The sequence below is a fragment of the Amphibalanus amphitrite genome, unplaced genomic scaffold, assembly GCF_019059575.1.
Source record: "Amphibalanus amphitrite isolate SeventyFive unplaced genomic scaffold, NRLGWU_Aamphi_draft 000024F_arrow, whole genome shotgun sequence".
NCBI lineage: Eukaryota > Metazoa > Arthropoda > Thecostraca > Balanomorpha > Balanidae > Amphibalanus > Amphibalanus amphitrite.
In genome coordinates, this window is record NW_024881520.1 from 203,513 (window position 1) to 226,390 (window position 22,878).

Here is a 22,878-nt window from a genome sequence, read left to right on the forward strand (position 1 = left end):
GTCACATGTGCGCCGCATTCGGGATTGTTGCCGACCGGCCTGTTTGCAGGTCAGCCCACTACAGTTGTTATACATATCGAAAAACCGATAAACTTTTAGGCGAAAAAAGCACTATTTTAGGCCCATTTTTGATTTTTTTGCGATATTATGTAAAAACAGAAGCTTCTTATCCTAGGAAAAATAAAATGGGAAATCATTCGAAGGTGGCACACTACCTTTAAACTTGCAAAAGGGTCAGACAGCTCCCTGAATCACCAGATTGTTCTACCAATAAAGTTAAAATTTTGATGTCACCCAAATAAGGGACACTATGCAACTTTTCGTAAAGAAGAAAAAGTTACGTTTTTTAGCCAAAATTCAAATATCGTTGGCTTTACAAAAAACTGGGCGTCGTCGAGTTTCCTTAGTTTCTTTCCAAAGTAGTTCTTATGACGGCGGATGGCGCCATATTCAAAAATAATCGCTCGGGACCGTCAAAACGCGTAGACATGGGGCGGCCAAAGTGACACGGGCGGCCAAATGACCCCGCTCTCCCCTAATCGCGTGTTTACCCTTTCCAACATACGTGAAAGACCGCGTATAACAGACTTTCTCGTTATTGAAGCAATGTCTGAGTCTGGTCATGTTATGATAAACATCTGACATTCTCTCGCTCGACTCGCGTCTTATGATTTACATCCTCGTACCGAGCCATCCCTGGAACTGGACGCAGTCCCTGCCGCGCCGACCGTCCGAGCCAGTCTGCAAAAACGGTTCCTTTTCTCTCTCCCAGTCTCACATATTTCTCTCTCCCACTCTCACATATTTTACAGTCACTGCCGACCGCTGTACAGAACGGTATGCACAGACCCCGGGGCTCACCACCGACAAAAACCGAGCACCAAGCTGAGCTACGATACCGGCCGATCAAGCATCGCCCTCCAGTCGCGGCCCCTGACCGTGCTGAGGTCACCCGAGGTCACCGGGGGTCACTGGAGGTCAGCGGGGGTAAAGGCTCGCCGCTCAATACTTGGTGGTGTCTCGGTACTTGCCGCCATCGCCCAGTTTGAAGAGCACGGAGTCACCCATGGACGGGTTAAAACCGAACCGGTACTTCTGTCCGGGCGCCGTCTGCAAAACACGAGGAACATGCGTTACGATAGGATGGACGGATCTACAGTTAGGTTGATACCAAGTGCAGATCATAAAAAATATACTGCGAAGTGCGATCGCTGAGCAGAAAGGGCCAGGGAATAGTGAAGCGCAAATAAAGTGACCTCTTATCACTTATGGCCAATCTGGCCACTAACTCACATGGCATTAATATTCACCCCGCATAGGTACACATCCTATCACAGAGATCATTGCCACCGGATACGTTCCGGAAATGGATGGGCAGAGCATACGACACGGACAATACCCAGAACACTGACGAATCACAGCATTGCTGCATCTCATGTTCGTCGTGCATATCAACAGTAAACACAAACCTGTTCCAATGCACTACCGAGAAGAGCAGGCTACGCATCCATTACATACAACTCTTCTCTATCCGCCCAAAAGCTGTCCATTTCGCTTACACTACACCTGCACGAGCACGTCACAAAACCGTTTACATTGTACAATCGACACATATGGCTATACTCAGTGCTAAATCGGCGGAAAATGAAAACCCCACGAAAACTTCTTAAACCCATACCGGGCTTATCAACCATCAAACAAGCATCTCGGAATAGCAACGCTTAGTCTGAAGCGACCACAAACGGTGTTTTAACCGCACGGGCCCGAGCTCCTTCCGTATGCGGCGCGAGCAGCGATGACCGAACACCCATGTCCACTGATAGGGATCGGGTATTCAGCAGCGGAGACCCACCCAGCACGGGGACTCTGACAGCAGGCAGGTGCTACTGAGGTGCAGCTCGACAGGGTCAGTGGTGAGCCCAGGGAACGGCGTCACCAGCCGGAGATTATGCAAAGTGATGGCACGCGTCACCCGTGACGGCGTGACCCTCGACCCGCGGTGGGAACTGGGAGGGTTGGTGGTTCTCAGTCTGCCTCTCGGAAGGGCGACACCACTGGCCGGGCAGTAAGTTCACGGGACTTATCAATTTCCAGTCGTAATGCGACGAAATAGCGAGAACAGATGGACTGACTACAGGCTAGATGAATATTTTCCGCATTAGACTGGAGCGCAGCTGGCTGTTCGATCACTGTGCCTGCTTCAGAATCAGGGCTATTGTCCGCACATTTTCAGCGTAATTTCCCAAATAAGCTGTCACCCCAACGAAAACACTACTTGAGCTGTTATTGAATCACCGACGGAAGCTTGTGAGGTAGACCTAAAGCTCTGAAACAATAACCAGGAAACAACACAAATTCCTTTACCTGTAAAACTATTGCACCACTTGTCAGTAGTAGAATGCATTAACAGAAAAGAACCCGGTAGTCGTAGCCTGGAAAGCAGGAAGCTCGAGCCGAAAACTAAAACACCGCTCTGTTGCGCAGCAGCTGGCGCAGACCTGCCGCTTACCTCGTGGTAGAGCTCGTAGAAGACCTTCATGTCCTCCTGTTCGGCCATCAGCTCAGGTACGTCGAACCGGGGCACCAGCATGTTATGCATCAGGTGATCCTTGTAGTTGGTGTACCTGCAGATGGTGGAAATAGTTTAACGACGCGGCCAAAGATACATACGTCAACCACTAACCAGTAACACAGCCCATAATAATGTCAATGCCTTAACAAGTAACGGGCTCCCTCGCTCAGCTTATCAATTTTCTTCTTGAACCTTGTTTCCGTTGGACGGACCGTCAACGTTTCATCATTAATTTTGCTTCTTGTGTTCCAGTGAGGTTACATGGTTATTTGATCAAATCATACCTAAACAAGCGTAAAAGGTAGCTTCTAATGAAACCTCATCTAAGTAATCTCCTTGCGATCCCTCTCCTGCACTCACTGTGTGCGGCAGGCGTCCCACTCGTCGTCCGATTTGCGGTTCCAGTCGGACATCTTGTCCGTCTGGAAGCCGTACTGCTCAAAGTTGAGCTTCTCAATGTCATCCACCATGTGTTCGACGATAGTCTCCTGGCTGACGTCGTAGGTCAGCACCTCAGAGTGTTCACTGATGCTCTTGAGCCAGCTTTCCTTGTAGGTGGCCTCTAGTGACTGGAGGAACTGATCGGTCAGCGCTGGAGAGCCCACCTCGTTCGGTCGCGCCCGCGCCTGGAACGGGGAGCAAAGCGTCAGAGAAGGATGTGGAACAGGGCAAGAGGGGTCAGAGAGTAAGGTAAGAGAATGTAAGGTAAGAGTAAGGTATGTAAGGTAAGAGAAGGCGTCAGAGACGGACGTGGAATGAGCAAGAAACATCAGCTGAACGTGAAAGTCGGCAGCATTACGGACAAGCAGCGCCACCTGTGTTGAGTATTTTGAGACTTTTTATGGACGATCCCAGACAACTGGAACTTATCACAAGGACTTCTCCAAAACCTTTTCTCGTAACTGTGACTGTCCAAAATACCCACAAACATGACCTCTTTCTCTATAGTATAGTGACTTACAGCATTCAAGTATACTCTCATACTTCTCGACGACTCATGCCCGCTTTAGCCGATCCCAAACCGCCCCCTTGCCCACCTTGATCCTCTTCTGGACCTCGGCGACCGGGATGTCCAGGTAGACGACCAGATGCGGCCTCTGGAGGAACGGCATACACTGCTGGGCGATCTCCCGGTACACGCTCCGTACTGGAGGGCACAGAGAGAATACAGGCGTGAACGGGGGTTGGGCGAGTGAGGTCAGAGCCACGGAGTACAGGGGAAAAAGCGATCGGGAAATACGGCCGGTGCCAGCTCAATATCCAGTTAATAAGTTGATGGTCAAAAGGAACACACGAATCAACGGGTTGAGCTGGATAAATGCAACAGCGAAGGAGGCGTCCGGTATCTGTTTAAAGCAAAAAATAACATTTAAGAGTTTGCAAAACAGTTTGGCAGCATATCTGACATAAGTCTCACCTCCCCTGCTGACGAAGCCAGCGTTACACATGGCCTCCATGTAGACAAAGTCGCTGAGCACGCACTTGTTCATCACTACGCCCTGGCCTGGAAACACAGACACACATACACATTTTGTCATATGATCCTAACATACTATTTATTACGCAGGTCACATCGGTCACAGTGCATAAATCTGGCTTAGTATGATAGTCAGGGATGGCAATGACCTGCAGTCACAGACAGGCGACAGTGGTACTCTCGTTATAGATCCGGTAAAGTCGTTAAAGTACGAGCTGATTTTGGCTTTTCAGACACGTTTACTACGAGACGTTTGACATCTTCTGTGATATGCAATCATATTGCATATCAAAATGTTCCGGAGGCAACAATATATCGACGTGGAATAACTTCCGACGAATGGAAAACCTAATCGAGTTAGAAAGGCAAAAAAGATTGATGACAGGCGTGCTTATACAAATCAGACCCTGGTTACGTCCCCAATTTTCCGTCCACGAATTCGCCACTCACCGGTATTCATTAGATGGGCCAACGCGTCAATATACTGCGACAATTTGAACTCGAACCAGTTAATCTGGAACGAGCCCATACGGCTATCGTACGGGTTCTTGAGGAAGTCGTCGATCTGCAGCAGCTTCAACTTGTGCGGCAGCTTGTCGTTCAGCTGCCGCAGGTCGTAGCCGTAGTCGTTGATGTAGACGAGGTCTCCGGACGCCGCCGGCATGTACTGCATCTCGAACTCCTCCGCCAGCGCGCGCGCCACCACCTCCTTGCCGGCCGCCGGGGGGCCTTCTACCACGATCAGCCGGGTGTTCTCGTCCCAGCGGCTGCGCGTCGTGTCGAAGAACGACTTGAGTCCGCGGTACGGTCGCTCCTTGTACGGCCACGGCTCCTTGATCCAGCTCTTGGGCCCGCCGCGCATCGTCTTACCGGAGATGAGGGCGGCCTGGACGGCGGGCAGGCCGGCAGCGGCGGACGACAGCGGCAGCGGCTGCACGCGACAGCAGCGCGCCACGGCCGCCAGGCAGTGCAACGCCATGGCACCCAGCGACCGGTCACAGTCCGAGGGGAGAGACGAGACTGGTCCTCTGATGGGGAGAGAAAAACAGTTGTAACAGGAGCATGAGTTGAGACTGGTTGTCACCTGATGGTGAGAGAAAACAGAGAAAACAGAAAACCCAGCAGGAGAGAGAGAGAGAGAGAGAGAGAGAGAGAGAGAGAGAGAGAGAGAGAAGAGAGAGAGAGAGAGAGAGAGAGAGAGAGAGAGAGAGAGAGAGAGAGAGAGAGAGAGAGAGAGAGAGAGAGAGAGAGAGAGAGAGAGAGAGAGAGAGAGAGAGAGAGAGAGAGAGAGAGAGAGAGAGAGAGAGAGAGAGAGAGAGAGAGAGAGAGAGAGAGAGAGAGAGAGAGAGAGAGAGGAGAGAGAGAGAGAGAGAGAGAGAGAGAGAGAGAGAGAGAGAGAGAGAGAGAGAGAGAGAGAGAGAGAGAGAGAGAGAGAGAGAGAGAGAGAGAGAGAGAGAGAGAGAGAGAGAGAGAGAGAGAGAGAGAGAGAGAGAGAGAGAGAGAGAGAGAGAGAGAGAGAGAGAGAGAGAGAGAGAGAGAGAGAGAGAGAGAGAGAGAGAGAGAGAGAGAGAGAGAGAGAGAGAGAGAGAGAGAGAGAGAGAGAGAGAGAGAGAGAGAGAGAGAGAGAGAGAGAGAGAGAGAGAGAGAGAGAGAGAGAGAGAGAGAGAGAGAGAGAGAGAGAGAGAGAGAGAGAGAGAGAGAGAGAGGAGAGAGAGAGAGAGAGAGAGAGAGAGAGAGAGAGAGAGAGAGAGAGAGAGAGAGAGAGAGAGAGAGAGAGAGAGAGAGAGAGAGAGAGAGAGAGAGAGAGAGAGAGAGAGAGAGAGAGAGAGAGAGAGAGAGAGAGAGAGAGAGAGAGAGAGAGAGAGAGAGAGAGAGAGAGAGAGAGAGAGAGAGAGAGAGAGGAGAGAGAGAGAGAGAGAGAGAGAGAGAGAGAGAGAGAGAGAGAGAGAGAGAGAGAGAGAGAGAGAGAGAGAGAGAGAGAGAGAGAGAGAGAGAGAGAGAGAGAGAGAGAGAGAGAGAGAGAGAGAGAGAGAGAGAGAGAGAGAGAGAGAGAGAGAGAGAGAGAGAGAGAGACTTATATTGAATCATTATTATAAAAATTTGGACTATGAATAGATACATCAATAAGTGAATGAATGAATAAGAATGAATGAATGAATGAATGAATGAATGAATGAATGAAGGAATGCAATGATTGAATGCAATGAATTATAGGAAGATGAATTTTCAAGTCAAAGTAATTTAATTTAGAATTAATGAATGCATGAAGCAGGGCCTCCTCTAAGGATTTTTCACTGGGTGGGCAGAATTTTCGCTACTCCCTTGCCCAAGGGCGAATCCAGCCACTGTTTTGGGGTTCAACAATTTCAAAACCTGTTACCGGGGGGGGGGGGGGGCGAGGGTGAGGCGAAATAAGCAGTGCCGTTATTGGAAATAAGATGAAAGTTTGCAAAGTTAACGTTTGTCGTATGTTTTATGGTTAGCGATGCTCGAGCGATTCGTTCCAAAGTTACATGTACAGCCCTCCGCAAACTGCGTGGTAGGTATTCTTATTTAGTATTCTTGCTATTTTGACAATGTACCAGTTTTTGTGACCTTGTGACCTGGCCTCGGGTCACTGGAACCTAAAACTCCAAGGCCAAGTGACAAACAGATGCTCCAAGTCGTGTCTTAACCCTATTCCTGGCGGGGGGGGGGGCCTCAGGAGCCCCCCCCCCCTGAGGTTTTTTGGTTATTTCTCCCAAACGCTTTGAGCTAGGAAGCTCAAATTTTCTGACTTTTACTAAAAGGCTTTTACGCAACATTTCTGAAAATTTTGAGTTGATCTGACCTCAGGTCAGGTCACCAGAGGCGGTTTGGTGACCCTACCTCAGAAAAGTTTGCAATCACGCCAGAGCTAGAGTTTTTGACCGATCAATTTCTTCTCTTCAGGCTTTAGTAAGGGTACCAGTATGTGCAATTTGTATATCTCAGAATTTTCATATCTGTGACCTGAGGTCAGGCCAGACTCGTGACCTTTACATTGCAAGCCTATGGGAAAATATTGAAACGCCTCCTGCTTCGTGTAAACGAGTCAAAACCACCCAATTCTTTCAGTATTATGGAAGATTATCTCATCGGTGATGATCCTGGTGCCGCTAATTGACAGGGGCACCGGCAAAGGTCATCTGAGGTCATGTGACGTCATAAATCGTTTTTCTGTAAATAAATCATGACATGATGGTGCTAAAGACTTGTAAGTGGTACCAAACTGCTCGCCTGGTCAAGGCGCGTCGTTTGGTATGCAGCATGACCATACCCCACAACCTCATTGATGAATGACCTGACCTTGACCTCAGGTCAAATTTCAAATTGACCTGTGAAGGTCGTCACATACTTATATTTCGCATGGCCTCGGCGAGAGCAACAAAAAATGTATTGGTTTTATGTCTCTATGTTTCTTAGTTTAAAAGTTATATAGGTAACTAATTCCAAAACATTTTATCGTTGATGACCTCTGGTGACCTCAATATTGACCTGACCTGAAAATGTTTTTTGTAAAAGTTGTAGATCTTTAAACGACCTATCAAACGCCGTTCGCCGTTTGTCGCTGCGATGTGTAGTTTTTGAGATCTGAAGGGGGGGCCGAATCGGCCCCCCCCCCCCCCGCCAGTTCCTTGTCCCGGCGGAGCCCGCCAGGAATAGGGTTAAATTTGGTAGCGCTACGTGCTATAGAACTCACGCTATCAACGAAAAACTCTGGCACTCGGTTGCCGCTAAGCTAGTCCAATTTTCCCCTGACCTTGTACGGGGTTTGTGACCTGGTGACCTGACCTGATAAGACTAGAGATCTGAAATTTTCAGGACAAGTGCCAAAAGGTTGCCCCAGAGGGTATGCCAAATTTGAGCGCCGCCGTTTTTACGTTATTTGTGAAAAACCTTGTCCTTAGGGGGTGCATCAATCCCCTCACCGGGCGAGGGCTAACTAACATAATACATTGTAGTAAAGGCTACCCGAACCGGTAATGATTCTTGCTTATTTGTTTAGCTCAGCCGTATTTAGAGATTTAGCTGGCTTTGTCCATGAATTACAATATCGGCAGGGGCGTAGCCAAGGGAAAGGGGCCACGGGGGCAATGGCCCCCTCTTTTGAGCGCAAAACGCGCCATGGGGAGCCCCTCAGGCCCCGGGATATTTTTTTCAAACACTGGATAAAACGTCTTTTACTCGGAAGAAAATTGATATCGAAGTTTCATTTCTGTGGCCCTCTGATGACCCAATGGGCACCTGCACTCATCCGATGACCCCCGGTTTCCTGGGGCCCTGGTCGCTTGGGGGCTAGTCGCATGGGGGCCTGGTCGCCTGGCCCCTGCCCCCTGGTCGCCTGGAAGAACGCTTGTCACCTGCAGTGGCATAGCCAAGGAGGGGGCCAAAGGGACCATGCCCCCCCCCCCTGGAAGCCAGGGGTCCTTATTCTATAGGGGCCCCTGGCTGACACAGTGGGCCCTTGGCGACGCAAAAGCCCCTGCGGCAGATCCTTTGACACAGCTGAGTAGTTATACTTTGGCCAAGAGAGCCCCAATTTTAGAGCTTTGGGGCCCTATTGAAACCAGGGGGTCAGTTGGATGGGATGGGTCCAACTTGGGTCCAACGGTGTGTAAACAGAATCAATGCGTTCAGACTGTTGGTCTGACCCTATATCGGTTTGAGGGAGCTCGGATCGGATCCACTGTCGTTCTGAGGGGCCCCTATCGGTTTGAGGAAGCCCTTAAATGCCCTGAACGGGTCCTTAGTTTGTCTGAGAGAGCCCTCCGTCGGCATCACTGGGCCTCTGCAAGTGCAAGGAGGGCTTTTGTCGGTCTTAGTGGCCCTTGGCGGCTTATATGACCCTCAGACGGCTTACGAGGCTCTCATGCGCTGTTGGGGCCTGTGACGGTCTGAAGAACCCTCATCCGACTTACGGGCCCTCAGACCGCCCTCAAAACCGACTGGCGACTCTATGAAGCTATTCGTGGGCCTATCTAACTGGGCCCATGGACTGCTTACCCCCTCAGTTCTAATATGTTTTGTTAATAAATATTGTTCTATTTATTTGGACCCCCTAAAAAAAATATTGGATCCAACCAGATGGCTTTTTGGATTTTGAGGGGGTTATTTTGGGCCCCTGTGCGTTTGACCTCCTCCTTGAGGAAATTCTGACTACGCCCCTGAATATCGGGCAACCAGAAAACTTTTTTTTGACCTTCAAACAGCATCCAGTTTGCTTAAGACCAGAAAGGTAGTACCGGACGTCCGGCCGGACCAGAATTTTTGCATTTGCTTCTGGGTGGGCAAATCGACGCCACTGGGTGGGCAATTGTGGTGACTGGGTGGGCATTTGCCCACCCAGTGGGTATGTTAGAGGAGGCCCTGGCATGAAGTGATTGAATAAAAGCAAAATACATCAGTACATCAACATCAATGAAGAATATCGCTTATTATAATTTGGTTCATGAAAAAAAAACAATTCTAATGAATTCCCCCTCAATGTTTTGGAGAAGGTAAAGAAGATAAAGCCAGGGCCAGCATTTCAGTTGGGCAAACTAGACCTTTGGAATCAAAATATGGAGGCATCAAAAGATTGATTCCTTTTGGGCATAAATGCAGACCATTTCTAACTTACCAATCACATAAAAATAAGAGAGTGTTTCAAGAAGGAGCATGCCTGATCTTGAACAGAAATGCTTGAACTATCTCCTAAGCAAAATAATATTGCTCCTATCATAACAATTTGAATTCTATAGGTAGTGAAAGGCAATCAAGGAATTGATTCACTTTAAACAGATAATCATAATATTGATTCCCCATCAGCTGGCTAATCATTATTTTGATTCACAGGTAATGTTAACAGATAGGCAACAATGACTTGCAAGAATACAGCACTTATCTTGCTATTATTCTCATTTAGTGGTATCCTCAGCACCACAACTGATACCTATAGCATTGTCGTACTTGACCTTCACTACATTTGATAACAATTCACAATTTTTAAATGTCAAGAATACAAAAACTGAAGCAACAGGTAAAAACCATATAAATAATATAAAAACACTACAACAATGATAATTAGGGGTTTAAAAATTTTATTTTGTCATTTTACACAAATACTGATTGGTTAGTATGTGATTCATGATACAAAAATAACATACAGTGTGATTTCCTCAAAACAGCTTTTACGTGATGGACAGTGGCTCTGTCTTTTTCCCATTCACAAGGCCAAAGGGACAATTTCTTAGCTTTGAGGTAACACTTTTTGCAAACCTACCACATTTTTCTACCTTTTAAAAGAAAAATCTCACCGTCATGGGCCTTTTTTCAACCGTAACGATTCATTTGAAGTCAAAAGCGTACCCAAATGAATCAAAAAATTGATTCCATGCCCATATTTGGTCATGGCTCCTCCCACCAAAATCAAATTATTGATGCCTCCATATTTTGATTCCAAAATTCTAGTTTGCCCAACTGATTTGTAAACAAACTCTTACAACTTTCAACACATACAACTTTCCAATCAGAACCAAAAGTGAAAGCATGAGGCACGACACGCACCAAATAACAACGAAAACACTCCAAATCGCACCTAAAGTCTCTCACACTTGCCTTCAAAAGACTTCAAGGCCCGGGTATTAGAGGGGGTCAATAGACGCAGGGGGGTACGCTCCGGATGTAACGGAAGTTAGGCTGTTTAGCATTATGAAAAATGGTGACAGACGTTTGTGGAGGATTGTCGACGAACTCTTGTTCCGTGAGCAGTACTTACACGCTAGCGGAAAATTCACCAATCAGCGCTCGGCGGTACTCGACGCTGATTGGTCCGACGCTCGTGACGAAATTGCGGGGGACCGCAGTTATTCTCTATGGACCCGAATAGGCTTTTGGATTTCGGAGGGGTTTCTTTAAAATTATATGCTGTTTCGAGCTGTTTTCGAGTTGAAATATATTTCTTATGACTGTTACCTATATAATGGCACCATAAAATCATGATTTTGATAAATATTACCGATGAAATATCGGCCGAAAAGACATGCTGTCATGGTACGGACTGCCCTGCGGCTGATGTGGGGTCCCTAATGCCAGCGTATGGTAATAATGGGGTGACGAAGGGTTATTGGAGACTCTTAGAGCCCCATCAGCATTCAGCATAGGGTCATCAGAGGCCGGGAACGTCCATCAGGGGTCTGAGTAGGCCTGTCATAGGGGCATATATGACACATCATGGCCCATGGGTCAATGTAGATCCATGGGGCCGTTGAAGGGCCATCATTGTTCAGCGTGGGCTCGCAATTACCTCTGATGGGCATATGCCGTGCCCCGATGGACTAACGCTGGCCCCTGATGAACCATCACCAGCCCCTGATAGGTCTACAAAGCCCACTGCTGGGTCTAAATTGGTCACTGATATGCCCAATTGGGCCACTGAGAAACCCGTACAACATCCCCTGACTGCACCTGCTGGACCAGTGCCGTCCTCTCATGGGCCCACCACAGCTCTTGAATGACCTTTTCAAGTCCCTTGAAGTGCCTTTATTGGCCTAAATGGCCCCTGATTGGCTTATGTGGTCCCTATTGGTCCTATATGGCCCCCCATGAGCCCTCAACGTCCCTAGACGGCCTTACATTATATGTCACTGGGCCCTGTTGGGTCAGCACCGGCCCCTGATAGGCTTGCACTGGACCCACCGGGCCTATACCGACCCATGAAGGGCCTATGTCGAGCCCTCATGGGCTTCCGATGACCACACGCCGGCATGTGTGGCCCCATCAGCAGTGGTCCGTCTATCCCATGTACTTACGGTCTTTTTGGTCGATGTGACACCGGTAGTATATAGAAATGTTATGATTAAATGTCGTTATTACACAGTCAAAAGTCACAGAAAGAATATCCAAGCTCAAAAATGGCCTCAAACCCAACAAAAACTGGTATAAATCCCCTTCAAAAGCCGTAAGTCTATTAAACGCCATAGGGGAATAGCTGCAGTCCCCCGCAATTTCGTCACGAGCATCGGGCCAATCAGCGTTGAGTATTGCCGAACGCCGATTGGTCGATTTCCGCTAGCCTGTAAATGCTGCTTGCGGATATAGTTTTGAACAAAAGAGGGTCGCGGCTACTAATTATCGCTTGTCACCACTTTTTCGTCGGGAGCGTTCTACCTGGTTTATATAGCCTTGAATAGACGTAATCGAAATCTCGCCATTAGTACATGGAGTGCATTGACCTAAAAAAGACGAGGTCAATGATGGAGTGTCCCTTTGAAGAAGAAGAAGAAAATATAAATTTTTCTTTTAGGTCACCGTTTATTCATATTAGTAACATATATAGCACTGGATTGGTTAAAACCGCTTGTAAATATCATTTCTGGAAAAGTTTGATAAGTCATTATCTGACTAATTCAAATTCATTCGGATCATTTTTGGATAATATCAGCTGACTCTGTAATCAGCTGAAAATGTTTCAGGAAACCCTGTCGAGTTCTCTTTACGCTGATTGGATAATGGCAAAAGGGTCATATCCTGCGCAGCTGCTTCATAAATGACGCTCAAAATTTTCATCGGTCTCTGCGCCATTTTTTGCCGCCGTCCCGTGATCTCTTTTTCGACCGCTCGCTGCGGAGTTTGCGAGCTTTTTTTAGACCAATTTTATAGGTATGTATGCTTTATTTTTTTTATGTTCCTGCTTGATCATCAATTCTGTCAAATGATAGTTTCGGTCAATGCTTTATGATTTTTACCTTCTCTTGGTTTATCTATGAATTATGATAGAATAATGCCGATTCTGCTTTACAGAAGTATATCAATATTTCTCTTTATATAACATGTTTAAAAGATATGTTTTTATTCAGTTAACCTAGTATTTCAATTTTGCGTAGAAATGAGGCATGTACCTATCTTTTGTTGAAAAGGGTTGGGTATCAATCAGTAAAGCTGGCGGCACCGTCACCGCCAACCGGTAAATGTGTAGATGAAGTTAGAGATAATCTATCCTGACCTAACCTTACCTACTAACCTACAACCTACCAGCCGACACACCTAAAACCTACCAACCTACAACCTAACCTACCTACCTACTGCCAACGGTGACACCAGCTTTACTGATGCCAAGAGTTGTAGTCTGAGTGCGCAGTGACCGGGCTCTTGTATCCTGGGCACTGTTCGGTCACAGTATTTTATCAGCAGGCTGTGAGCATGCTGCTGTTTCTTGGCTCCTCATTGGTCGAATTCATGTGGTGTATTCATTCGACCAATGAGAGGCCAAGAAGTGCCAGCAATAACTTCCTATATGGGAAAACTGAAAGCATGCTGATATAAAAACAGTGACCGAACAGATATCTGAACCTTGTGAAACCCCAAAATGTTTGTCAAGTTCAGTAGCTCATGATTAAGGGAGCAGTCTACTTTTCAAGATGCTATTTTGGAATGATACGGCATCAAAGCTATCTTTTCTAGTTACAAGAAAGATTATAAGTCCCACCTGCTAATTCAAAGAATAATTGCTTGATTAGTGACTTGAAGTTCCTTCAAGCCTGCCTATGGAGATGCACATTGTGTGTGAGTAAATCATTTCAATCAGATTCTCATCTTTGTAGTGTGGAGGTAGGAAGTAAGGCCAAAATTGCCAGTACCTGCCAAAAATTTGTAATTATTGGCTACATGTTTTTTTTTTAGCTGAGTCAAGAATGTTGAATCAGTGCTAGAAAATGAATCATTTTGGCCACTGCTGATATGAGACGATTTTTGAAGGAAGTCAACCAAATGCAATGTTGTTCTCAGTTTCATGTATGGGTTCAGTTGGTAGTCTTCATAGGTGTCACCAAGGATGGAAAGTGTATAAACTAACTGTTACAATGTTTCAACTCACAGAAAAAAAAGAACTGCATGACCTCTATAACATGAAAAGTCATGTATGTTTTAGTTTTAAAACCTTATTTCAATTTTGCAGGACTTCAAAGCTCAACTACTTTTTGAAATTTGCAATATAATGTTACAAGAAGGAGATTACTAGCTGGATGATGATCATTGATCTTACTTAGAAGGCATAATATTAAGTGCATTATTAACACCCTCTTTGTAACAAAGCTTTGTTGTTTTGGTACATGGGCTGTTTTCCTTACCTTTTAGTTTATGGTTTCATAATTTACACCATTTTTGTGTGGACTTACATGCATGTCTGATAAGCCCTACTCTTGAAATTGCATCCTGTTTTCCATGACTTACTTAGGTACCTACAGTCCCACAGTTCTGCATCCAGAGTCCATTCATATTCTGTATATATCTGTATCTTTATTTCTCAGTCAACTATCACTTTCCAGTGCAAATCATGCATGATATGTAATCTGTCTTAAATTTTTACTTTTCTAGAAACATGACCTTATAATAATGTATAAACATGAGCACGCATCACTACACACACATTCAGCATTTACCATAAGCTCACAAATGGAACACTGCAATTACCTATCTCTTCATTCATAAATGAAGAGTTACCCATTGGGTCGCTTCAAATGATCCCCAATTCCAGTATACAGCTTGTGGAGCATTCATCACCAGACTGTCATCTTTGCCACTGCCAGAGGCAACAGCTGACCTTTGTCCTGGCCCAGTGTGCCCTATCGCCGGACCCGTCCAGCCGGCCTGCCGTGTGTGACCGCGGCGGGCCGGCCGGGGGCCGTGGTCAGAGCAGCCAGCTCCACAGGCTGGCACAGCTGGGACTGACGCGCCGGATCAGTCCGAACACCAGGCCGCCGCCGTACTCGCTGACGGCTCTGTACGCGATCAGGATGAGTGCCGCATTGGCCACGGCCAGGGCGGCCAGGATGTACAGACACGAGGTGATGAGACGGTGGTTCTGCTCCTGCAGACGTGCCGAACGCTCCACCAGTCGCTGGCGCGCGCACACCCGGTCCATCAAACACTCCAGCTGCCGGGGAAAATGGGCGGCGGATGGGTCACTAGGCACTCGGATGATAGCTCGAGAAAAACAATTTGATGTTAAAGTACAGGCAGCTGGCACTGCTGCCAACAGTTGGTTTTAGCCGTGAATGAAATTGATAGCAGAGCTGACGTCTCTGAAGATTAGTTACACAATACGCATCCAATTGTAATATTGGTCGCCATGTCGATAGCAAGGCTTATTGCAGCTGTGCTGTCTAATTTGAACCACATGGCGCCAAACCGCCGCAAATGGCTCTTGAGCGGAGTTGAAACGATCAATACTTTCGCCATGAACCGGCGCCACTGCCAGCGGCTATGTGCAGGGGGCGGGGCGGCGGATGGCGACAAACCTTGTCGGCCAGGCAGCGCAGTGGCAGGCCGGAGGAGGGGACGTCGGCGCAGGCGCGCGCCGGTGCCGGCTCGGCGTCCAGCACGCAGCGCAGACGGTGCTCGAACCGCTGCTCCTGCGGCACGCACTGTGAGCACATGATAGTCAGCAATCAGCTGATGCTTTGCGACGATCAAAGAGTGCACAAAATGCTGTGTTCAGGATCAATCAACTTATTTTATCGATAAGTAAAATCAGTCCTTCTTTATTTCTGGTTGAAGAATAGAGTTGCTGCTGGGTGGTTCGGACTATTTTACTGTCGCATCGTTTACGCTTGTCATCCTGCATTGAAGTAATTTCGAAATCGCATGGGAGAAGGCTTTGCTACTAGTCTCTTCAAACATTGATTCGTTATCGATTACTCAGCTGGCGCCGAAACCCCATCCGTTTCCCAAGTATCCGTCACAATCACGAACGAAGTCTCACCTTCCATAGCCGGCAGAGCTCCTTTTGACAGACATTCTCTCTCTGAACGGGTGTAGCGACCACGAGGAACTTGTCGCATAGCACGTGACGCGGTGAGACGCCCTCGCAGAGTGCCACCTCGACCGTTATCGAGCAGCCGCAGGCAATCACTCCGCAGCTGGGACGCACGCGAAACTTCTCCGGCGATGTTGTCTTGATCTGTGTGCAGGAGGAGTGAGGAGAGGAGGATTGACGGGAGGGAGGAGGGCGCTGTTGTCGGCAGTGGTGTGTGAGCATTGAGCACGCATTGCGCAATACTCTCAGACGCCAAATAGCGGCTGAGGATCGAGGATTTGGGATCGATAGATACGACGCTGCGATAGGTCGAATTATTAGATGAGTGGAGCTCGAGTCTCGAGCACATAAGGCATGGTGTTAAAACAACCAAAATATACAGACATGAGCGTAATAGCTGCAGAGAGTTGTGTTTATCATTGATATTCGGACGGTGGGTGTCCTGTTACGTAACGTCAGCAGTGTCCAGAAATAGCTGACAGACACGGCACGCGCTGCGGGGGAAGGGGAGGGGAAGGGATGAGCCCTGAGAGCACCAGCTACTCTCCTCACTTGGCAGTGGTTGCCTCGGTGAAAAGACAGGGTTAGGCTGGCAATTCACCCGCTCCTCACTTATTAGCTTCTTACCTTGAATGCCACCGGACATCGATGTGTGTTTGTGATGGTGAACGGAGCTCGAGAGCGCGGCGCGTCGCATTTGAACCGAACCTCGCCGTACGGACACACGGAGATCAGGTCGACTGTAACAGAGCCATGTTTTAGACCGCGATGGTATAACGACACTAAATTGAAGCATCGATTTCGGCCAGTACTACATGCATTCTATACTTCTTTATTCACAATTGCTTTATTTTATCGTTTTTGTGCAATCTGCTCTAAATGGAAATTTTTGCTGATTATCTACTTATAGTTTTGGCAAGCTACAAAGGAACAAACGTATTGTAACTTTTGCATGTTGATTTTAGAACATAGGAAAGCCTGAACTTGACCAAATACCAGCTAAAATGATAAGAAATGCGCAAAGGGGCAAAACCGAGGGCAAAACAAAGGGCAAAACCGATACTGAGAAACAAACATAACAAATGGCCGTTATAACAGATCCAGGGACTGATACCAGAATTAATGCCCTGTAATAAGTGGTTTAACATTTAACAATTGGTTTGCCAAATATTTGAAGTATTTTTTTACACTTGTAGAACTTACCTAATTGAGACGAGCCGCATACCATTGTCCTTTACTGTATTACCCCGTTGATCGTGTTTTGTTTCGGTTTCATTTCGTTGTCTATTCGTTCAACGTGCGTCGCGTGTCATCTGCACGTTGCAGGCCCAGCACATATCACATAGTTTCATCAGCTTGATAGTTGTTTTTACATGATTCTGATATAGAATTGTTTAAGGAATAAAATGATTGAGTCTTGGATAGGTATTCTATTTGCCGAATGCAAAATATTTATTTTACCAAGCGAGAACATGTTAAAAACGGGTCATGCCAGTGCAAAATATCAACAAAATCAACAAAATTGATCGTTTCTCGTAAATTAACGCGCGCGTGATATTTGAATAAGGGCACCTCACTATACTTGCTTATCTATCACTATACTATCTATCACTATACTTGCTTATGCTCCCTTGCCTATAGCCCCAAGGAACATTATGAACATTGTGACTTTTAATTTCAGTAGCAAAGACAAAAACATTTTCCCTCATGGTGCCGGTGGCCCGTTTTTGTCGTGCGCCATCTGGGCTCCATACCTATCCCTGTTTTCTCAGTGTTCACCTCTGTGACGGAGACCGTCTGACCTGACCTCCCCGTTCCCCGGCAGCAATGGCGACTGTGACCGGCACCCTTCTGCGCCGCTGCTCGCGGCTCTCAGCGGCAGCCGCTCCGCTGAGCACCAGCGCGCGCGCCCTGGGCGGCGGCGGCCTGCCCACCGTGGTCGAGAGGCACGGCAACCGCATGGTAATCGGGTACGGCTTCAACGGCGAGCCCAACTACATTGACCGCGTCGACTACCCGATCCCGGCCGTCCGCTTCAAGGAGGACAACGCTCAGATCAAGGTGTGTGGGAAGGATAGCAGATGGCACTGGGCGGACGAGATTCTGGAGAGAATTGTCTGACACTCGTAATATCGCAGTTGCGGGAAGAGGAGGCTAGCGAGTCGGCTGAATGGTGTTTGTTTAGCTGTGATGACGGTGCAGATGCTCGTAAACCGTGTTTGCTTTGGCTTTGTGTTTACAATGAATGCCCTTATTCTGTGACGTTGCTCTTCCATGGGGTCAGGCGGGTTCGTTCGTCGGCCTCAGTAGTTTGTATGAGACGTATCTTGCATTTTTCTTTTTCACCTAGCTATTACCGTTATCCACTTCAACCGTTCCTGACCATACCATTTTCTATCTCACTCGTCTCTAGTCATTCATTTCTGATACAGAAACCACTCAAAGCTCCTGGCCATCTCTTCGTACTGTGCTGCGCTCGCCTCTTCTTACCCCATGCCGCTGTCGACAGGTCCTGCGTGAGAAGGAGCGCGGTGACTGGAAGAAGCTGACCAAGGAGGAGGTGCAGGAGCTGTACCGCGCCACCTTCTGTCGCTCCTTCGCCGAGATGCAGGCGCCCACCGGCGAGTGGAAGCTGGTGCTGGGCGGCACCATGCTCGCCTGCTCCATCGCCGTCTGGATCTACCTCTTCATGAAGGTGTTCGGTAAGTGATTGGCGAAACGTCGATGGATAACGCTGAGAGCGCCGGTGGACGTTGTTGGGCGTTTATCTAACATTGAGGAATCTGCAGTTGAGGGCAACATATCAGCGCGTCGGCTACCCGTATCTAATGCCGGAACTCGGATCTCTCACTTTTTAGCTATAGTCAGTTAGTTAATAAAGAATGGGAGGAATATCGTTTATCTAGCTTCTACTTTGTCAAGCCCTCCAGTCATTCTCCCCAGTTATTACCTGCCTAAACCCATTGTGCGGTTGTTCACACTCGCTGACCAAGGCTTTTCTCGCCCCAGTGTACGAGAAGCTGCCGGACACCATCACCAACCCGGAGAAGGTGGAGGCGCAGGTGCAGCGCATGATCGACCTCCGGATGAACCCCGTCCAGGGCATCGCCTCCGAGTGGGACTACGAGAAGGGACAGTGGAAGAACTAATCGCCCCGCTCCGAATGGAAAATAGAGACGTGTGCGCGACGATTTTCGCGCTCCGAGTGCGTGGGAGGATGAGTGTCTATATCTGGACGTGATCATGTCAAAGAGGAACGCGGGTAATGCTGTCCCCATTTAATAGATTCTACCTCCTGGACCACTGGTGTTTGTTGGGGGCTGACTGGTGATGATGGCTGATGCCGTCGAGGGTGAAGAGCATGCCGAGGACGCGTGCAGAGGAAACTGATGGAATTTCCCGTAAACTGTTCGGGCATCATACTTTGGTATCGTTCACTTCAGCAGGACAAAAAAGAAAATGCAAGATGGGTTTCACGACATACTATTTACCGATGAATCAGATGCACACACATTGGCCATTGCAAAGCATAACAGTCGTTCACTGGTCGCACTAATGCATTCGCACACGCCGGCATCACAGCGGTACAAAAATCCCTTTCACAAACGCTGACAAGATATTCAGAGTTGATGTTTGGAGCCGATCAAATATCGGCTTTGCTTTGGGGACACTGGTAGACGGATGGCCTTCTTCGATTTCCGTCGCAATCTCGTAGCCATGTAGTCGCATCTACCAACTCGGGTTTCCGTATTCCTCACCAGTCATTCACGCACGGCCCCCACAACGGATCATATGCTGAGCCTGTCCTCGTGATTGCCGCGTATGCGTTTATCCCGTCGCACTCTGTCCATGTCGACGTCCGGATACTGTTCTCTGAGCATGTCCAGATCCAGGTCGGGGAACCGCCTCAGTAGACCGACCACGTGTCGGTGGCGTCGTCTGTCGGAAAACATAGGAAACATGGTCACTAACTACTTCAGGAAAGACATGTCAGAGAGTTGGAGCGGTAATCTAAATGGAACGAATGGGTTCTCCGAAACTGTAGTAAACGGCTCAAAATACTATCACTACTAGATACTGCATTTGAGCCATTATTCCTCGTATTTCTCACACCATGCGGACATCTAAATACGGTAAAAATACGATTTACTAGCAGCTAGGTCATTGTCATGGATAAAAAACAAAACAAACGACCAAAAATATCGACAATGGCGGACTAACAACATCGATATGTTCTTTTCTGCTATGGCTGCGTAGCGACCAGCACTGACCGTGTCTCTCTGTTGCGTTCCGTTTTCTCCTGTTCGTGCTTCAGTTTGAGGAAGTTGGCCACGTCGGGACTGGCGTAGGGCCGCGCCGGTCGGACTCTATTCGAGTCCGTCTCCGGTTCGACGTGCTCCGTCAGCGGGCGGTCTACCATGACGCCTGGAGAAATAGGGAGGTGGAGGTGGAGGTCTGTCTACGGTCGACATATGTACATCGCCACTGGCATTTAGTTGGATACATAATCACGGGTTAGTGTTTGATAACGCGGTATCGATAGTGACCCAACTATAAGAATACTGCAACGGGAGAATTTTCGTTGACCACAAAGCATAACAAATATGACAAAAGATCTGCATATAGCCGCAGCTCGACCTCTACTCTATAGCATATTTCACAAAGTCTGCCCGTGTCCCCTCTCATCTCACCGAACTGGTTCCTCTCCCGTCGAACGGGCCGACATCCGTCCTCTGCCGAAGACACCTCCAGCTGCCAGTAGGCCTTGTTGCGCTCCTTCACCACCTGCTCCAGGTTCTTCATACTCTCTTCAACCTGCCGCGATTCGCACAGAATGAATTTCGTGTATATAATGCACTCCAGGAGTCTGGTGAGGAACACAACTATTTCTGATCGCAAGTAATCGGGGTGTGTGCCGTAATACCCGTCGGATGAATGCTAGATTAAAATTCTGCCTCTCGGACACGTCAATCATGCTCTTTTATCTGGTCGATGGCTCGTAATATCGAACCGGGTATTCATGTCGCCGCCGGTGGCCGTACCTTATCTATGCGCTCTGGACTGGGAAAGAGCTCCTTCTCCGTCTTCTCGTAATAGTGTTCGGTGGTGAGGAGCATGTTTCTCTCCTTAAGCAGGACGTACCTAAAACAAATGAGACGATTTCGAATGAGCCAGAGCACTTCACAGCGCTGGTCAAATGCGTCGTCTTGGATTCATAAGCACAAAATCGTACTCTGACGTGACACATAGGTGGTCGAAAAGTTATAAAATGCTGTTAACAATGACACATCTAGCAAATAAATGAAAAATGTGTAATGGATCACCAGAGCTTATGCAGATCTTGGTTGCTCTTGAGTCGAAGTTCTTCTGCCTTCCATGCTCTGCCGACGCGGACCTCGTCAGCTCCCCAGTTTTTCTCGTCGTCAAAGAACTCCATCAGGCCATATCTGCTACATGATGTTTGAAACAGCCTGAAAACATATGGTAAAAAAATCATGGCTCATCAATACAGCGTAGTATTGATGATTGATTGATACAGAGTACTCATCATCATTTTCACTTGAAAGTGAAAGCTATGCTAAAAGATTATATCATCAATCATCATCATATCATTTTAAACAATGTGAAAAATCTGTGACCACTTTGAAAATACCACTTATCCACTAGCAGCCAAGCATCATGAGCAAACAAAATGTAGTTCAAAATTGTCTAGTTTGGACTCATGATGTTTTTTTTCATAAATTTAGTCCGAACCTTTTGATGGGAAGGATTCACAAGGACAGAGCCACCGCTAAGCGTAGCTTGTTGCAGTGACCCTGCCCTCTACCCTCCGATCGCGCAATTCCAGTTATATGGCAGAATTTAGAGTCCAAAGTTTAACGTGCGCACATAGCCGCGCACGGCCGGTCCCCTCACTGACTTCACCTGGCTACGGCCTGCCACCAACCGCAACCATACCTGTCAGGAGGCCCATAAATGTCAAGCGCCCGTCGCGCTTCGAACCCGGACTGTTGTAACCGGGAACGCGTGCTCTCACCACGCGGAGTCCAACGCTCTACCAACTGAGCTACGGGACCGGCTATGTTATGTTATGTTAAAAGCAGAACTGACAACTCACCTGTTCAAGATAGCTAAGCTGGGACTTTTTAGTGGCAGACTTCCTTTTATCAGAACCATTTTGCTGGGCGAGAGGCATGTCGGAACACTTGATGCGAGCCTTAAACCATGGCTAAGAAATGAGTACAAGGACATACTTAGCTTGTTTAAATCAGAACTTCACAGTTCACCATGTCAAGTATGAGTAGGCAATGATGCTTCTAATTGCCTGCAATAGAGGTAAGGGTTATTCAGATGTTATCAAGTACACCACAAACAAAAAGACTAGAGGATAGTTACAGTCAGCCAGTTGCCCACTTGTGAAAAAAACTTCCTTCTGCAATGATGAAACACAAATATTGTCCGATAGGTACTGATTTTACCAGTATTTGTATCATGTTCCTTTCATTGCTGATTGAGGTGCGAGAAATGAATGGTACCTATTATTGGTAAAACAGATATCACACGAGCAGGCACGTAGACATGCTAGGACAAGAACTTGGGCCTCGGGAACATAATTCAGTTTAAAGCTCATTAAGCATACTTGATGTAAAATATGGTCTGAAGTAAATGTAAAAAAAAAATTATTTGCATTTCATTTTTAGTATAATTGCTAAACTGCGTACAATCAAGAAGTGATCTATTGCGTCCCACTCCCAGCCCTCCCTTAGTCTACAAACGTTTTGTAGTGACCACAAAGCAGTCAACCAAAGAAAGGCAGCTCTTATGGACTTATAAGTGCACCGATAATAAACTTTAAATAAGCTACAAATGCACCCACCTAGCTATTCAGCCCAAATGCGAAACAATTACTAATTGTCTTTTGTGCGCCGAAAAGCTAATCCAACTTTTGTTCACCAAACAGAGTAGGTGGAACCTGGTGGAACCTAGCGGTAAACTTTTCAAACTGAATATTTA

At 47.4% G+C, this 22,878-nt stretch overlaps 4 protein-coding genes across 11 annotated transcripts; 1 reads left to right on the forward strand and 3 right to left on the reverse strand.

Annotated features, from left to right (window-relative positions):
• Positions 1-757: 757 nt before the first annotated feature.
• LOC122392666 (NADH dehydrogenase [ubiquinone] 1 alpha subcomplex subunit 10, mitochondrial-like) lies at positions 758-10,789 on the reverse strand. 4 transcript variants are annotated; one of them, XM_043387819.1, is made up of 7 exons: positions 10,668-10,789; positions 4,500-5,077; positions 3,990-4,076; positions 3,610-3,719; positions 2,933-3,198; positions 2,510-2,624; positions 758-1,110 (listed from the first exon to the last, which is right to left on the reverse strand). In XM_043387819.1, the coding sequence occupies exons 2-7, from the start codon at positions 5,026-5,028 to the stop codon at positions 1,003-1,005; spliced, it is 1,215 nt and encodes a 404-aa protein (XP_043243754.1). In that variant the 5' UTR covers positions 5,029-5,077; positions 10,668-10,789; the 3' UTR covers positions 758-1,002. The 4 variants fall into 4 exon arrangements, with proteins under 4 accessions (XP_043243754.1, XP_043243746.1, XP_043243730.1 ...); XM_043387811.1 differs by having other exon boundaries at positions 10,648-10,735; XM_043387795.1 differs by having other exon boundaries at positions 10,662-10,683.
• Positions 10,790-12,552: 1,763 nt separating this feature from the next.
• LOC122392690 lies at positions 12,553-19,164 on the forward strand. Of its 3 annotated transcripts, none has more exons than XM_043387855.1 (4): positions 12,553-12,710; positions 17,690-17,925; positions 18,374-18,566; positions 18,874-19,164. In XM_043387855.1, exons 2-4 carry the CDS (start codon positions 17,692-17,694, stop codon positions 19,011-19,013), a joined length of 567 nt encoding a protein of 188 aa, XP_043243790.1. In that variant the 5' UTR covers positions 12,553-12,710; positions 17,690-17,691; the 3' UTR covers positions 19,014-19,164. The 3 variants fall into 3 exon arrangements, with proteins under 3 accessions (XP_043243790.1, XP_043243800.1, XP_043243779.1); XM_043387865.1 differs by lacking the exon at positions 12,553-12,710 and adding an exon at positions 12,719-13,014; XM_043387844.1 differs by lacking the exon at positions 12,553-12,710 and adding an exon at positions 13,395-13,613.
• Positions 14,326-17,401, reverse strand: LOC122392681 (motile sperm domain-containing protein 2-like). Its single transcript, XM_043387832.1, has 5 exons — positions 17,068-17,401; positions 16,492-16,604; positions 15,811-16,008; positions 15,347-15,472; positions 14,326-14,982 (listed from the first exon to the last, which is right to left on the reverse strand). Exons 1-5 carry the CDS (start codon positions 17,090-17,092, stop codon positions 14,737-14,739), a joined length of 708 nt encoding a protein of 235 aa, XP_043243767.1. The 5' UTR covers positions 17,093-17,401; the 3' UTR covers positions 14,326-14,736.
• Positions 19,165-19,331: 167 nt separating the features above from the next.
• Positions 19,332-22,797, reverse strand: LOC122392698 (39S ribosomal protein L47, mitochondrial-like). Of its 3 annotated transcripts, none has more exons than XM_043387878.1 (7): positions 22,742-22,797; positions 21,983-22,189; positions 21,189-21,335; positions 20,907-21,006; positions 20,556-20,679; positions 20,136-20,289; positions 19,332-19,803 (listed from the first exon to the last, which is right to left on the reverse strand). In XM_043387878.1, the coding sequence occupies exons 2-7, from the start codon at positions 22,114-22,116 to the stop codon at positions 19,653-19,655; spliced, it is 810 nt and encodes a 269-aa protein (XP_043243813.1). In that variant the 5' UTR covers positions 22,117-22,189; positions 22,742-22,797; the 3' UTR covers positions 19,332-19,652. The 3 variants fall into 3 exon arrangements, with proteins under 3 accessions (XP_043243813.1, XP_043243832.1, XP_043243822.1); XM_043387897.1 differs by lacking the exon at positions 22,742-22,797 and adding an exon at positions 22,641-22,737; XM_043387887.1 differs by lacking the exon at positions 22,742-22,797 and adding an exon at positions 22,344-22,360.
• Between the last annotated feature and the right edge of the window lie 81 nt (positions 22,798-22,878).